This window comes from Neophocaena asiaeorientalis, unplaced genomic scaffold, assembly GCF_003031525.2.
Source record: "Neophocaena asiaeorientalis asiaeorientalis breed wild unplaced genomic scaffold, Neophocaena_asiaeorientalis_V1.1 scaffold220, whole genome shotgun sequence".
Lineage (NCBI taxonomy): Eukaryota > Metazoa > Chordata > Mammalia > Artiodactyla > Phocoenidae > Neophocaena > Neophocaena asiaeorientalis.
The window spans coordinates 4,200,594-4,213,226 of record NW_020174042.1 but is presented as its reverse complement, the minus strand read 5'-3'; the positions used below and the strand labels follow the sequence as shown (position 1 = coordinate 4,213,226).

The 12,633-nt window shown below is 41.7% G+C and overlaps 1 protein-coding gene across 1 annotated transcript in view; it reads left to right on the top strand.

Annotated features, from left to right (window-relative positions):
* The window catches only part of SLC28A3 (solute carrier family 28 member 3), a 57,562-nt gene that overhangs the window by 25,230 nt on the left and 19,699 nt on the right, over positions 1-12,633 (top strand). Inside the window, exons 2-6 of the mRNA XM_024753843.1 lie at positions 2,482-2,580; positions 5,810-5,889; positions 8,882-8,973; positions 10,379-10,568; positions 11,606-11,750. Of these exons, the coding sequence (XP_024609611.1) occupies positions 2,482-2,580; positions 5,810-5,889; positions 8,882-8,973; positions 10,379-10,568; positions 11,606-11,750 (606 nt within the window). The remainder of the gene's footprint in view (positions 1-2,481; positions 2,581-5,809; positions 5,890-8,881; positions 8,974-10,378; positions 10,569-11,605; positions 11,751-12,633) is intronic.

Genomic DNA, 12,633 nt, shown 5'->3' with positions numbered 1-12,633 from the left:
CCACCAACTCTTGCTGGGTTTTATTTTTAACTTTTTATTAAGCAAATTTTCAGCACCCATGAAAGTAGGAATAGTAAAGGGAGTCCCTAAGTGCCCATCAGCCAGCTTCAGCAATTAGCAACACTTTGTCATCTTTCCACACTATATGTATTGTCCCCCACATACCTCTATATTTTGATTTTTGGGGTTTTTAAAAATTTATTTATTTACTTATTTATTTTTGGCTGCGTTGGGTCTTCATTGCTGCGCACGGGCTTTCTCTAGTTGCGGCGAGCGGGGGCTACTCTTCGTTTCCGTGCACGGGCTTCTCATTGCGGTAGCTTCTCTTGTTGAGGAGCATGGGCTCTAGGCCCATGGGCTTCAGTAGTTGTGGCTCGCGGGCTCTAGAGTGCAGGCTCAGTAGTTGTGGCGCACGGGCTTAGCTGCTCCGTGGCACGTAGGATCTTCCCTGGACCAGGGCTCGAACCCGTACCCCCTGCATTGGCAGGCAGATTCTTAACCACTGCACCACCAGGGAAACCCCATACCACTATATTTTGATACCAAGTATCCAGAGGTACTACACTGCACTAGATAATGCAATGTTAAAGTCACCTTGGTTCACTAATTCAACAAACAATCGTTAGTATCTGCTATGTGCAAAGAACTGGGCTAAAGTAAGGTATGAGCACTTGTAACACAATAAAGCTGTTTGGCCACAAAACTTTTATGCATAAATCATATGTGTGCCAGAAGTTAGACTTTATTCACATTTATACACTCTTGTGTTTCAGTAAATGGAACACGTAATACAAGTCGGAATTGCGTTTTTTTCCCTAGATCTGTGGGGCCAGCTGGAGATTTAAATTTAAAATCAAACTCATACACTTGTTCCTTTTTCAAAGACATGGTCACAGCCGACAGGGCTAGCAGGGAATATGTCCTGAAAAGATATAGACACCTACCCGACACTGTTTATCTATCTGTTGCCTTACTTGGAATGAAGTACCATATAAAATGTCTAGTTGGGCTGAGATGGGAGAAAGATTGGACCCACCCAAAATAGGTAAAAGATAAATGAACCAGGTATTTGTCACATTTGGAAAAAGCGGTAGGGGGTCAGGATACCCATCCAAGAGCAAACCCTACTCAGTTTATTAAAGTAAAATCAAAAAAAGTAAAAATAAAATTGGTCTCACAAAAGAAGCCATTTTTTTTCTTATGCTCATTACTACCAGAGAATGCTTTCAACCGAACAAAACACATTTTAACATCTCATAGATCCAACATCTAAGAATAAAATGATCAATGATCCAGCCCATGGTTTACTATATTTTGTTTTGTTTTATAATTTGAAAGTCTGTGTGATGTGTTGGAAAGGAGGTTGGAAACCAACATGCTTATCTCAGCTCTGCTTATTAGAAAGTTACATGGCCTAGACCCAGCAACTTTGTTCCCTTCTGTCTTCCTCAAGTTGGACCACACCAATCTTATCTATCATAACAACACAAACCAAAATCATCCATGTTTCAGATATAAACAATGACCTTCAGTACAACACATGCATTTTTCAGGTCATCACGGTACTGGCTGAACCATGCTTTATCTTTAAATCTTGTCATATAAGGAACTGCTAATATTTTATAATTTTGCAGGATAGCAGAGAGAATATGGCAAGCTCAGGGCAGGAGAACTTAGCCTGGGCTTGGAGAAAGTCACGTAGTTCTGTTTGGCTGGGTGTTCCTTCATGGTTCCTGCAAGGGGAGCAGAGTGAGATAAATGAGCTGGATCGTGCAGCCCTGAACCATGCCAAGGAGTGTGCAACTGACTCCGCAGGCCAGGAGACTCACTTTATTATGGAGGAAGAGTAACGAAGAAGGAATATAGACAGATCCGGAGGAAAGAAAGATCAGAAGCAGAAAACTGATCAAGAACATGTTTAATCAAAGAAGTGAAATAATGCAAAACATTTAGGCATTTGTTAGTCTTGTACTTAAAGCATTCACATCTTTAAGGAAAAAAATATAAGCGAAATATGTGATCCAAATTTTCAACTAAAACTTATTTTTGGTATCAACCACCATATGTACTGTAAGATCATATTAGAAAACAGAAAGATTTAGGGATTTCCCTGGTGGTCTGGTGGTTAGGACTCCGTGTCGCTGTTGCAAGGGGCACAGGTTAAATCCCTGGTCAGGGAACTAAGATCTCACAAGCCACGCGGCCCAAAAAAAGAACACAAAAGGATCTACATTTCTAGATTGAGATAATTTCCTTCTTCCTTATGTGGCTTCTACAGACAGTAAATTGTCAAAATTTTTCAAAATCATCTGTGTTTCTTTATGTGCCAAGCTTCCCTGGTTCTTTCTTTAATCAGCTGACTCATCTAAACACCTCATCTTTGCCATCCCGTCCCTCAAAAGTCTTTGGCTATCATTCATTGAAAGAACATTTGTTTTGTGGCTCTGAAATGTTATTTTTGCAATCTGTATTTTTTCCTAGTATGATGACGACTGCTTTGAAAACCAGAACACATCAGGAAATGACAACTCACTAAGGAGCAGAGTTGTGCAAAACAGAGAGCAAGAAAATGGCAAACAGGTACGGCTGGAAAGCAGTGAGTGAATCTATCACCACGTTAACTACTGTGCCACAGCTATGGGGACAGAAAGCATGGCACTCAGCTGGCACTCAGAGGAATGAGTTAAATAGTAATTTGAGTGTGTAAGGCAGTCATGAGGAAAACACACATGCCCAAACAAAGATTTTGTGTTTATACAACTGTGCTCAGAGTTCTCTGATGGGGAGAGTACCCAGGCTTGCTCTGACACTTCACTATTACTATTAGATTCCAAACTCCATCCCAAGGCAGAAAGCACTGGCTTCAGCAGATAACATCTCAATTTTAAAGTAAATGAGGCAGAAAAGAGTAAGGTTCTAAGACATGGTTCTAAAACTGTGTGCATCACACCCTACGGTTCCTCAGCAACATCTAAGTGTACACAGCAAGCCGAGGTGCTCTGTGACAATGCCACCTCTTATTTCTTTTATATATTGAATTCTGGGTAGGATCTCATTTTTTTGTTTCTTTGCCTGAAAATATCTTTATTATGTGTTCCCTTTTGATGGATATTTTCACTGAGTATAGATTTATTTTTAATTTAAAAAAATTTTAATGAAGTAGAGTTGGTGTACAATATTACATAAGTTACAGGTGTAAGGATCTCATTTGAAGACAGCCTTCTGCTAAAAAGGGAGCAAATTGCCCATCTATATCACCCTTAAAAAAGTAATTTTGGGTGCATATTCTGGGGGGAGTTTGCTCATGATAAAAGAATAACTTATTTGAAGTAAAAAATTTGAAATATTATTGCAGCAAAATTTGGAAGACAAAAAATGACCTAATGAACTGTAGTTCCAGCAAACAAACAAACAAACAATCAGTGCCTAACATATTAGAATATAGCTCACTTTAATATAAGTACATATACATCAATAGGCATATGTCACATATATTAGGATCATGCTTTCATATTATTGGGTCATTGCCTATTTCATTTAATATATTGTAAAAAGTGTTCATATCACTAAGTAGTCTTCAACCAAAAAAAGAGAAAACAATACTTCTTTTCACACAAAAACCTGAACATGGGTGCTTATAGCAGCTTGATTCATAATTGCCAAAACCTGGAAGCAACCAAGATGTCCTTCAGTAGGCGAATGGATAAATAAACTGTGGTCCATCCAGGCAATGAAATATTATTCAGCACTGAAAACAAATGAGCTATCAAGACATGAAAAGACATGGGGGAGCATTACATGTGTATTACTAAGTCACAGAAGCAATCTGAAAAGGCTGCATACTGTATGGTCCCAGATGATGTTTTGGAAAAGGCAAACTGTGGAGACAGTAAAAAGATCACTGGCTGCCAAGATGGGAGGGAGGGGTGGATAGGCATAGAGGAGTTTTAGGGCAGTGAAAACACTCTGTATGATACTATGACAGTTGATGCATGTTATTAAATACTTGTCCAAACCCACAGAATATAGGACACCAAGAGTGAGCCCTAATGTAAACTATAGACTTTGTCGGTTCATCATTTGTAACAAACGTACCACTCTGGTGGGCAAGTCAATAATAGGGAAGGCTGCATGGGGTTGGGGGAGGGCGGAAAAGTATGGGAAATCTCTGTACCTTCCTCTCAATTTTGCTATGAACCTAAATAAAACTGCTCTTAAAAGTCTTTTTTTTAAATTGTTTCACCAAAAAAAGTCAAAAACAAAAAATTACGTATTATTGTAAACAGAAATATGAAGACTGAGGAGTAGCCACTAGATTTGGCAACAATGGTCCTTAGGTGACCTTGGCAGGTGACCTTAGCAGAAGCCATCTCAGACGTAGACGTCTGGTCACAGGGGCTTGAAAAGTGAGCAGGATGTGAAGGAATGTCACCAAAAGTAAGGGCAATTCTTTCAAGTGGTTTGGCTGTGAAGGGAAGGAGGGAGGTTAGATGTCCCATGGTTGTAGGGTCAAGAAGGTTTTGTTGTTGTTTTGTTTTGTTTTAAAGATGAGAAAGGGTTAAAAACCAAAAAAGAAAACAATAGGAATGCTAGACATTCCATATAGTAGGTAACTTGGGACAATTTCACTCTCAGAAAATAATAATTATGATCATTTAAATCAAAAATTTACCAAACTTTGACTATTGGCCAAGCTTGGTGTTAGGTGGGAAAAAATGAGAAAGGCTTCTCTGTACTCCTGACCTTTGCAGCTACAGCTTGGATTCAGCTGGTCTCTATTACAATCATCCCATCACCTTCCTTGTACCTGAGGCCCAGCCCAAAACAGGAAGGCAGCCTAAGTCAGGAGTACAACGGGAGTTTGGTATCAAAGGACTATATGATCTTTGAGGATCCTTTCAGCTCAGAGACATGCTAATAACTAATTTCTTTTCTTGGGTGGGGGGGCGTTAAAGTAAAGAGAATTGAAGGTCTCATGGGATCTGACAAAAAGCTAGAGCTGAGATTTGGCATTATACCTCTTAGGGCATGTTCAAAACTGCTCCACATCTACCAGCTTCCTCCCAGCCTTCCCTTGCCTTTGCTTACAATAGCTGGGCCAGTTTGAGGCATTATTGCAAAATGATGAGACGCAGGAAATCCTCTCCACCATCACAAGAATAGGATGGGTCATGGATATTTCAAAGCTAAACAGTACCTAGAAAGATTGTCCATAAAAGATAGCCCAGGTATATACTTCACTCAGTCAGTTAGAGCAAGTACTAGCTGAGTAAGGGAAATATTTCCCTTTAACCCAACTGATAGAAGAACCCTAGTTCCCAAGGGTAGTTTAACAGCTCTTGAAGATGAAGATGCTGAGCTACTGTTCATATCTGCAGACCAAGCCTTGGGCTGCCAGGAAAGTAAAACCAGCCTTAGTCTCAGTCCTTTGGAAAGTGGGGCTGGCAGAGTATTAAGGAAGATTTGTGCAGCCTCTGGTATTAACCTCATTTAGCACTTGCCTGAAAACAGAGCGGGAGTTGAATGTAGAGACAGGAACTAAAAGCAGAGATATTAGCCCTCTCCCTGAAGAAATGGAGAAAATACCAATGGCTCCTTCTGAAGTAAAGGGAGAAATGTATGAACCTGGATTTTTTGTGACAAGGGGGAAAATGTCTGTGCATAGATAATTGGAGCCATCATCTTGCAAAATAATTTAAAAGGACCTTTTGCAAAAATTTCCTAGCCAAAATTCTGAGCAAAAGAGATCAGAGTCCATCGTGCTCAGGATTCTCATCATTCCATCTCTGTTCCAATGTTTGATTTTGAGGGCGAAGAGCAAGTGACCATTGAGCAGGATTCTCCAAGAAATGATGAAGATGAGGATGACCAAGAGACGCATCAAAAAGGGTACAGGTTTATACCATAGAAATAACCACACTTACCTCCTCAACACAGTGGTTTTGACACTTTTTAAATTCTCATCTAATTTTTAACATTAATTATGATTTATCAGAGATGGTCACCACCAATCTCCCCTCCCTACGACCCACCCAACACCATTTTCAGAAAAAGTAATGGAGCTCTAGAATAAACAACGTGGTAAATTCAAACTGCTAATGTCCTGGGAACCCAATATCCAGGACAATCTTCTAATTAAAGCTGTGAATTGCCAACTAATTGCTCCAGTCTATACAAAAGTAGTTAATTCATCTTCACAATGTTCAATCAATAAGCAATTGATTTCTCAAAATCCAATTCACTTTAAATCCCAACAAATTTGCTCTTACCTTATCATATCATAATGTTGCAAGTCCTTATCTCCCATTAGCAGGAGAGACAAATTATTATTTTTATTTTTTGGATCAGAAAAATGAAGCTCAGAGAAGTGACTTAGCCAAGGTTAGTGGAACAAAGCTAATTTAAATTTCAGCTTCTGATTCCCAGTCCAAGATTGTCTGGTACTCTATCATAACATGAAAGTATTTGTAAATTTTCTAAATTCCTATTTAAATTTGGTGTAAATTCCTAAGTCTCTGAGGGACTTTATTTTTATGTATCAGAAGATAGACTCGGCCAGAATTAGGATCAAAAACTCTTGTCACATATACATCATCAAGAATATTTGCCACCTTGGAAACCTGAACTTAGTTTCATCCTTTGTTTTACTTTATGAATCTCTAATCCTGGGGGCTGAGAGCTTCTCTTGGGTGGTCAGAGGTACTCAGGTTTCATCCGTGTTAATGGATGGAAAACAACCACCAGGAGATTGGGAGTTGTTCAGCCTAGATAACCAAATGGCCAAAGCAACTATTTCTAGCTACAGTACTTCCTTTTATGAAGTGTCAAGTTGCACTATATACATTCCTTGCCATTAAAAAATCTGATCAATGCAACTTAAAGTAGATGGACATGCCCTATTACATGCTGCCCTCCAACGCTGCTACTTTATAACACTATATCCACAGCTGAGGACAATGCATCAGCAGCCTTTCCTAAATTAGACCATGAAAAATTTAAGTCTTTACTATACTTATATTCCCTCAATATGTTCCAGAACAGTGTTTCTAATTCTCAGTACGCATATTCACACACATACATAAGACAAAATTTTCATGAAATAATGCCTGTCGTCACTACGTATGATACGCTCTGAGATGTCCTATGCTTTTGTTTAAGGATGATCATCATGTACAGTGTGACTGACTCCGCAACCCACTAATGGGTCCCAACTCACAGCTATAAACTATTGTTCCAGAAAAGCAATACGCACTACCACTTCATTTAGCTAAGAATTCGACAAAGGCCTGCCAATCACTCTTAATGCCCATGGTGCTGGTGTTGGGCTCACAGACATCTATTCTCCAAGAAGTTACAGTCAGTTGAGGCTTCATAACAAAATACAATCAAAGGAGACAGTAGGAATAAGTCGCAGGGGAATGCCTCTGTTTGACGAAATGCAAGAAGGCTTTGTAGAAGCAAAGGGCTTGAGCTGTGCCCTGAAACGTGAAGGGGGCTGAGATTTGGACACAGGGGCATGACTGCTGGAGGGAAGGGAACTGGAGGTGTTCACCAAGGGGACGGGAGCTCCCAGCGGGGGCTGAGTCCTTTGAGATCCTGGGGATTGAGAATCTTCTATATAGGAAAAGGGGTTGTTTTAGAAATCCTGTCTAGTGGCCTGGAAGTGGTCATGATTAAATGTGTGAGTAAATTCCTTCCATTTGGCCTCAAGTGGGAGAATGAAGGCACATTGAGCAAAGAGACATGTGCAGGGAAACCAGGTTTCAGAGTAAGTGGAGGGCCTGGGGGGGCAACCGGGAGCACCCAGGAGAAGGAAGGACAGTTGCTATGGGTACAGGCCTGTGGCCTCTCCAGACTCCCTCACTGGTGGACAACATCCTCCCCAGAAGAAGTGATCAGATGCACACGTGGCTCACACACCACACACTGCCCTGTAACAAAGCTCTGGGCAGAAACAAATACACCAACAATTCCAGAACGTTCTGAAAAAGCTATATGACAACCCATTGGTTAACGGCCCTCAAATCCGCAAAATTCTACTTTACGCGTAAGCATCCTGTGAAGTCCGTCAGCCTCCTTCTAAACAGGGTGGTGACTGAGGACAGGGAATCTCCAGCGTGCTCACACTTTGGGAACCAGAAGGGAGAACCAGAAGGGAGAGGGTTCATTGGATTTTTTTTGGGAGGGGGGGATGCGTTGGGTCTTCAATGCTGCACGTGGGCTTTCTCTAGTTGCAGCGTGCAGGGGCTACTCTTCGTTGCGGTGGCTTCTTTTGTTGCGGAGCATGGGCTCTAGGAGCGAGGGCTTCAGTAGTTGTGGTATGCGGGCTCAGTAGTTGTGGCTTGCGGGCTCTAGGGTGCAGGCTCAGTAGTTGTGGTGCATGGACTTAGTTGCTCCGAAGCATGTGGGATTTTCCCGGACTAGGGCTCAAACCTGTGTCCCCTGCATTGGCAGGCGGATTCTTAACCACTGCACCACCAAGGAAGTCCCCATTGGAATTTTCTTTTTTAAGTCAACATTTACATGAGAGCTTACAAGCTAATGGAGGCCCTCCTGGCACAGTGAGAAACACTCTCGTCCTATGGTTTATTCTCAGCTTTTGGTTAGTTATCCTGTCCCCTGCTTTATTTCCAGGAGCATGTTTTCTGCATCTCTGTAATTCCTCAGGGCTTTGGCACATCCATTCAGCAAAGGTTAGCAAGCCATGGCTGATTTTAGTCTAAAATGAAATGAGTTTCTTATTTCTATTTTGTAGGACACATACTTCATGAATGTGTTTGCCTGCTTGATTTACAAAGCCTTATCTAGCTTTAGCATGCCAGGTTATGTCGTGTATGTGGTGTTTACCTCTGTCTGCCTTCTTGCTTTTGTGTTGTTACAGGTGCCTGGAAAGGAAGTGTGGTACAGTTTATGATTTTTTTAGGGAACACCAAACAATCCTTAAGTCCACGACCTGGGGCATTTTAATAGCAGGTAAATAACAAAAGGGGATGGAATACCAATGTCTCTTTTTCAGGATCCCTCAAATATTTGTTTTCTGTAGAAAACAAATAAATCTTTCCCTTCCCCTTGACTTCCCTGAATCATCCAGAGAGGAGAGAATTTAACCAGGATGCCCCTGAGTGGTGGGTCTCAACTTGAGAAGCCCATGTAGATAGCTTCCCTGTCCTGTTTATGCAGCCAGCAGCTCATTTTTTAGGTCACCTACTCTCACTTTGTTATTGTGGTATGGATTTGAGGGTTGGATATTGCAAATTCAGGTAACTGGAAAACATGGTGATAATCACAAGGCAGAAACCTAATTGAAGGGGTGATATAAGTAATCAATCAATGCTTTATATGAACACAACACAAGAAGGAGCCTAGGGTCATGTAGCCCACTCCTCTTACCTGAAAGCAGGACTAGACTGTCTTCACAGATGAGCAGGTGTCCTGTTTTGACTCCCTCCAAACAAAGGGCTCCAGGGCCCATTTGAAAGAACATTCCTGTCTATAAAATGTGAACCCTCCCACCCAAGCCCACAGACATGTATGCAAGACTGCTGCCGCCCCAGAAGGTCCGTAGTTTCCCGGTGCTCACACAGCTAGAACAGGGAGTAAGCAGGATTGAAAGCTTTCTTTGTACCAGCTCAGAGAGTATTTTGCAGACCATACTCAAAACCACACAGCTATGCCATTGTAGTACAAAGTAAGCAGATGGTGTGGCTGCGTGCCAGGGCGACTTTATTTGTAGAATTAAAATACAAATATACAAACTGTCCTTGCCACCTACAAAAACAAGTGGTAGGCCAAACTTAACTCGGAAACAAAGACTTGTTTGCTGACCTTTAATGGAAAACCGTGTTGTTCTTACCCTAGAATAGCATCTTCAAAAGCCATCACTTCGGTCATCGCCCTACCTCGTTCCTTTAGAGATGCTGTGGCACTTAGGGATTGTTGTTGTGACACTCAGAGACTTTCCTACTCAAGCTTAGGCAAATCTGGGCTACAAACTAGAAGACTCAATATCTTTTTGCCAGTAGTTGCTTTAGTGCCTGGCCTTTCTCTGATGGAAGCTCACCTGCTAAGTCTGAATATCAGAAAAAGTAGTACTAAGCAAGAGTCCCACTGATCAGGCAACAAGATTCAAGAATTCAGAAGGTTCTTTGAGAAAAAAGACCTAGCACCCTGTCCTCCTAGCATTCTTGGTGAGACTTTAAAATTTATTTAAGAACCCAAAATATAGTCCTTATAATCAGAGGCACCTATAGCTATATCAAGAGTACCCCTGCGTTCAATGGTTTCCTGATTGAACCTGCCCTTGGCTGAGCCAGATAAATGCTGGAGGCTGGTCTCCAGCTGATTTGGTGATGTTCACTGTCTGCTTTGCTTCCAACAGGTTACCTGGCTCTGGTGATTGCGGCCTGTGTGCTGAACTTTCACAGAGCCCTTCCTCTTTTCGTGATCACGGTGGTTGCCATCTTCTTTGTGATCTGGGATCACTTCATGGCCAAATATGACTCTCAAATCGCTCATTTCCTCTCTCCTGGCCAAAGGCTTCTGGACAGCCACTGGTTCTGGCTGAAGTGGTAAATGCTCTTAGTTCTCTTACTGAGGTTGAGAATGATGTTAGTCTTTTCTAACACTGTTCCATAGATTTGTTCTGAAATTGCTTCCTCATTTATGGGATATTGAAGCTAGAAACAACCTAGGGAATAATCTGTTAAAAAATGCCTTCATTTTACAAGCAGGACATCAAGGCCTAGATAAGGCAAGATGTGCTCAAATGTCCCTACAAACTGTCTTAATTTCAAGTGCCACTAAGTGATAAAATGTTGTCCAAAAGTTGGGACGGTTCTGACTTAGACAGGTAGCTTTCTGCTCTGGGCACGAATCTGGACTCTTGGGGAGGAAAGGTCTGTGAATTAGTAAAGCCAACTCTCTCTTATAGGACCCCCTGTCCTGCAAATGACCATTCAGGGCTTTTCTTTCAGCCTCTCTCTCTGTGGGACCTCCTCTCTTTCCAGGTGGCCCTACAGGGTAGGACCCAGAACCCATTCTCCCCAGTGTGGCCCACATGGAATCTACCAGGAAAGTTCACACATTCTTTGCCTAATAAACCAGGGTTGTACAATCCCAACAGAGCAACCCTCCCTGGCTCTGCCATCCACTGATTCAGTGCTATCGTATGCCCACTAGATTCCCCAAGGAGTCAGAACCCAGGCTAAAGCCTGACTTAGTTCTCTGAGGCTTGGGTGAGGTCTCCAATGCAGAGGACACATTTCAAGCTCTCCCTTGAAGGGAAGAAGGGAACGCTTCCCCCATCTCCCAAAATGAAGACGCCCAGCAGCTCTCGCAAAGAAATCACCGGACTTCCTCTCCAAGCATCGTTTCTCCTCTGACCCCTTTACATATCCAAAGGGCCCAAGTGTTGTGGACACATTGTTTCATTTTTTGACTATGTGCCTTTATAGCTACACCCAAAAAGAGTCTCTTGCAATTTCTAGAAGCGTAATTTCCTGGTGCCAGGGTGTGTTACTCATTTTTTGTTTGTTAGTTGAAGCCTGTTTAAGATTTTAAAGTTAGCACAGCAAATATGCCAAAGCCTCCTTCTTTGTTCCCTTAGGGTGATTTGGGGCTGCCTGATCCTGGGAGTTATTTTCTGGCTGGTCTTTGACACCGCCAAATTGGGCCAACAGCAGCTGGTGTCCTTCGGTGGACTCATAATGTACATTACCCTGACATTTCTATTTTCCAAGCACCCAACCAAAGTAAGCATGAAATCGATCATTTCTTGGTCTTTTTCCCTCTTTTTTTCCCTCATGTGTAAATTGCTCAAAATAATGAGTATGAGAGAGTTGAACTGTTATTCAATATTTTTCTTACCTTGCTATGATATTTCAGTGGCTAAGGTGCCCTTTTCCTGAACGTTAATAGTACTGTTGCTCTCATTTTTCATTCTCAGTAATTTTCCAGTTGCTCAACCAGTGAGATACTCTCTCCTGTCAAGTCCGATTTCTACTCATGTACCCCCTTCCCCCCAATCAAACACACATACAAAGAAAACTCATCCATTTTTATTCAGATTTCCCCAGACCAACAAATAATCTAATATTCTACCATTAGATTCTGCAGTTATCAAATTTGTATTTGCCATTGAGGCTATTTTACTCCAAAAATTTGTACTTAAGCAGTTTTGTTCACATAGAATTCCATTCTCACCCTTGTTCTGTCAGCCTGTAACCCAATAAATGGGCAAGAATTCTGAGATATCAAAACTTTCACATATGCTTCATAATGGCAAAGTCTGGAAGACTTTACTGGCTGAAAGGCTGATCCAAGAAAAGAGCATTAATCAAAACCAAAGCCACCTGATACAATCCAAATTCTTTGCCCTGTGCGGGTGACCATCTCTGCTATTTTCTGTGCCTCCAATCCCATAGTTCTTTGCAGGCCACTCATCTCTACTCCAAAAATGAAAGCACTTGATTGTCCATTACCACTGCACTCCCTGGGTCTGCATTAGAGTTAATTGGTTCCTTTTACTGTGAAATGAGAGCCCCTCAACAGGGTGGAATTTCACTTAATTCACTTACAAATTGTCAAATCAACAAACCTTGGACACACAGAGAAGTCATGTTCGGCCTTTCCATT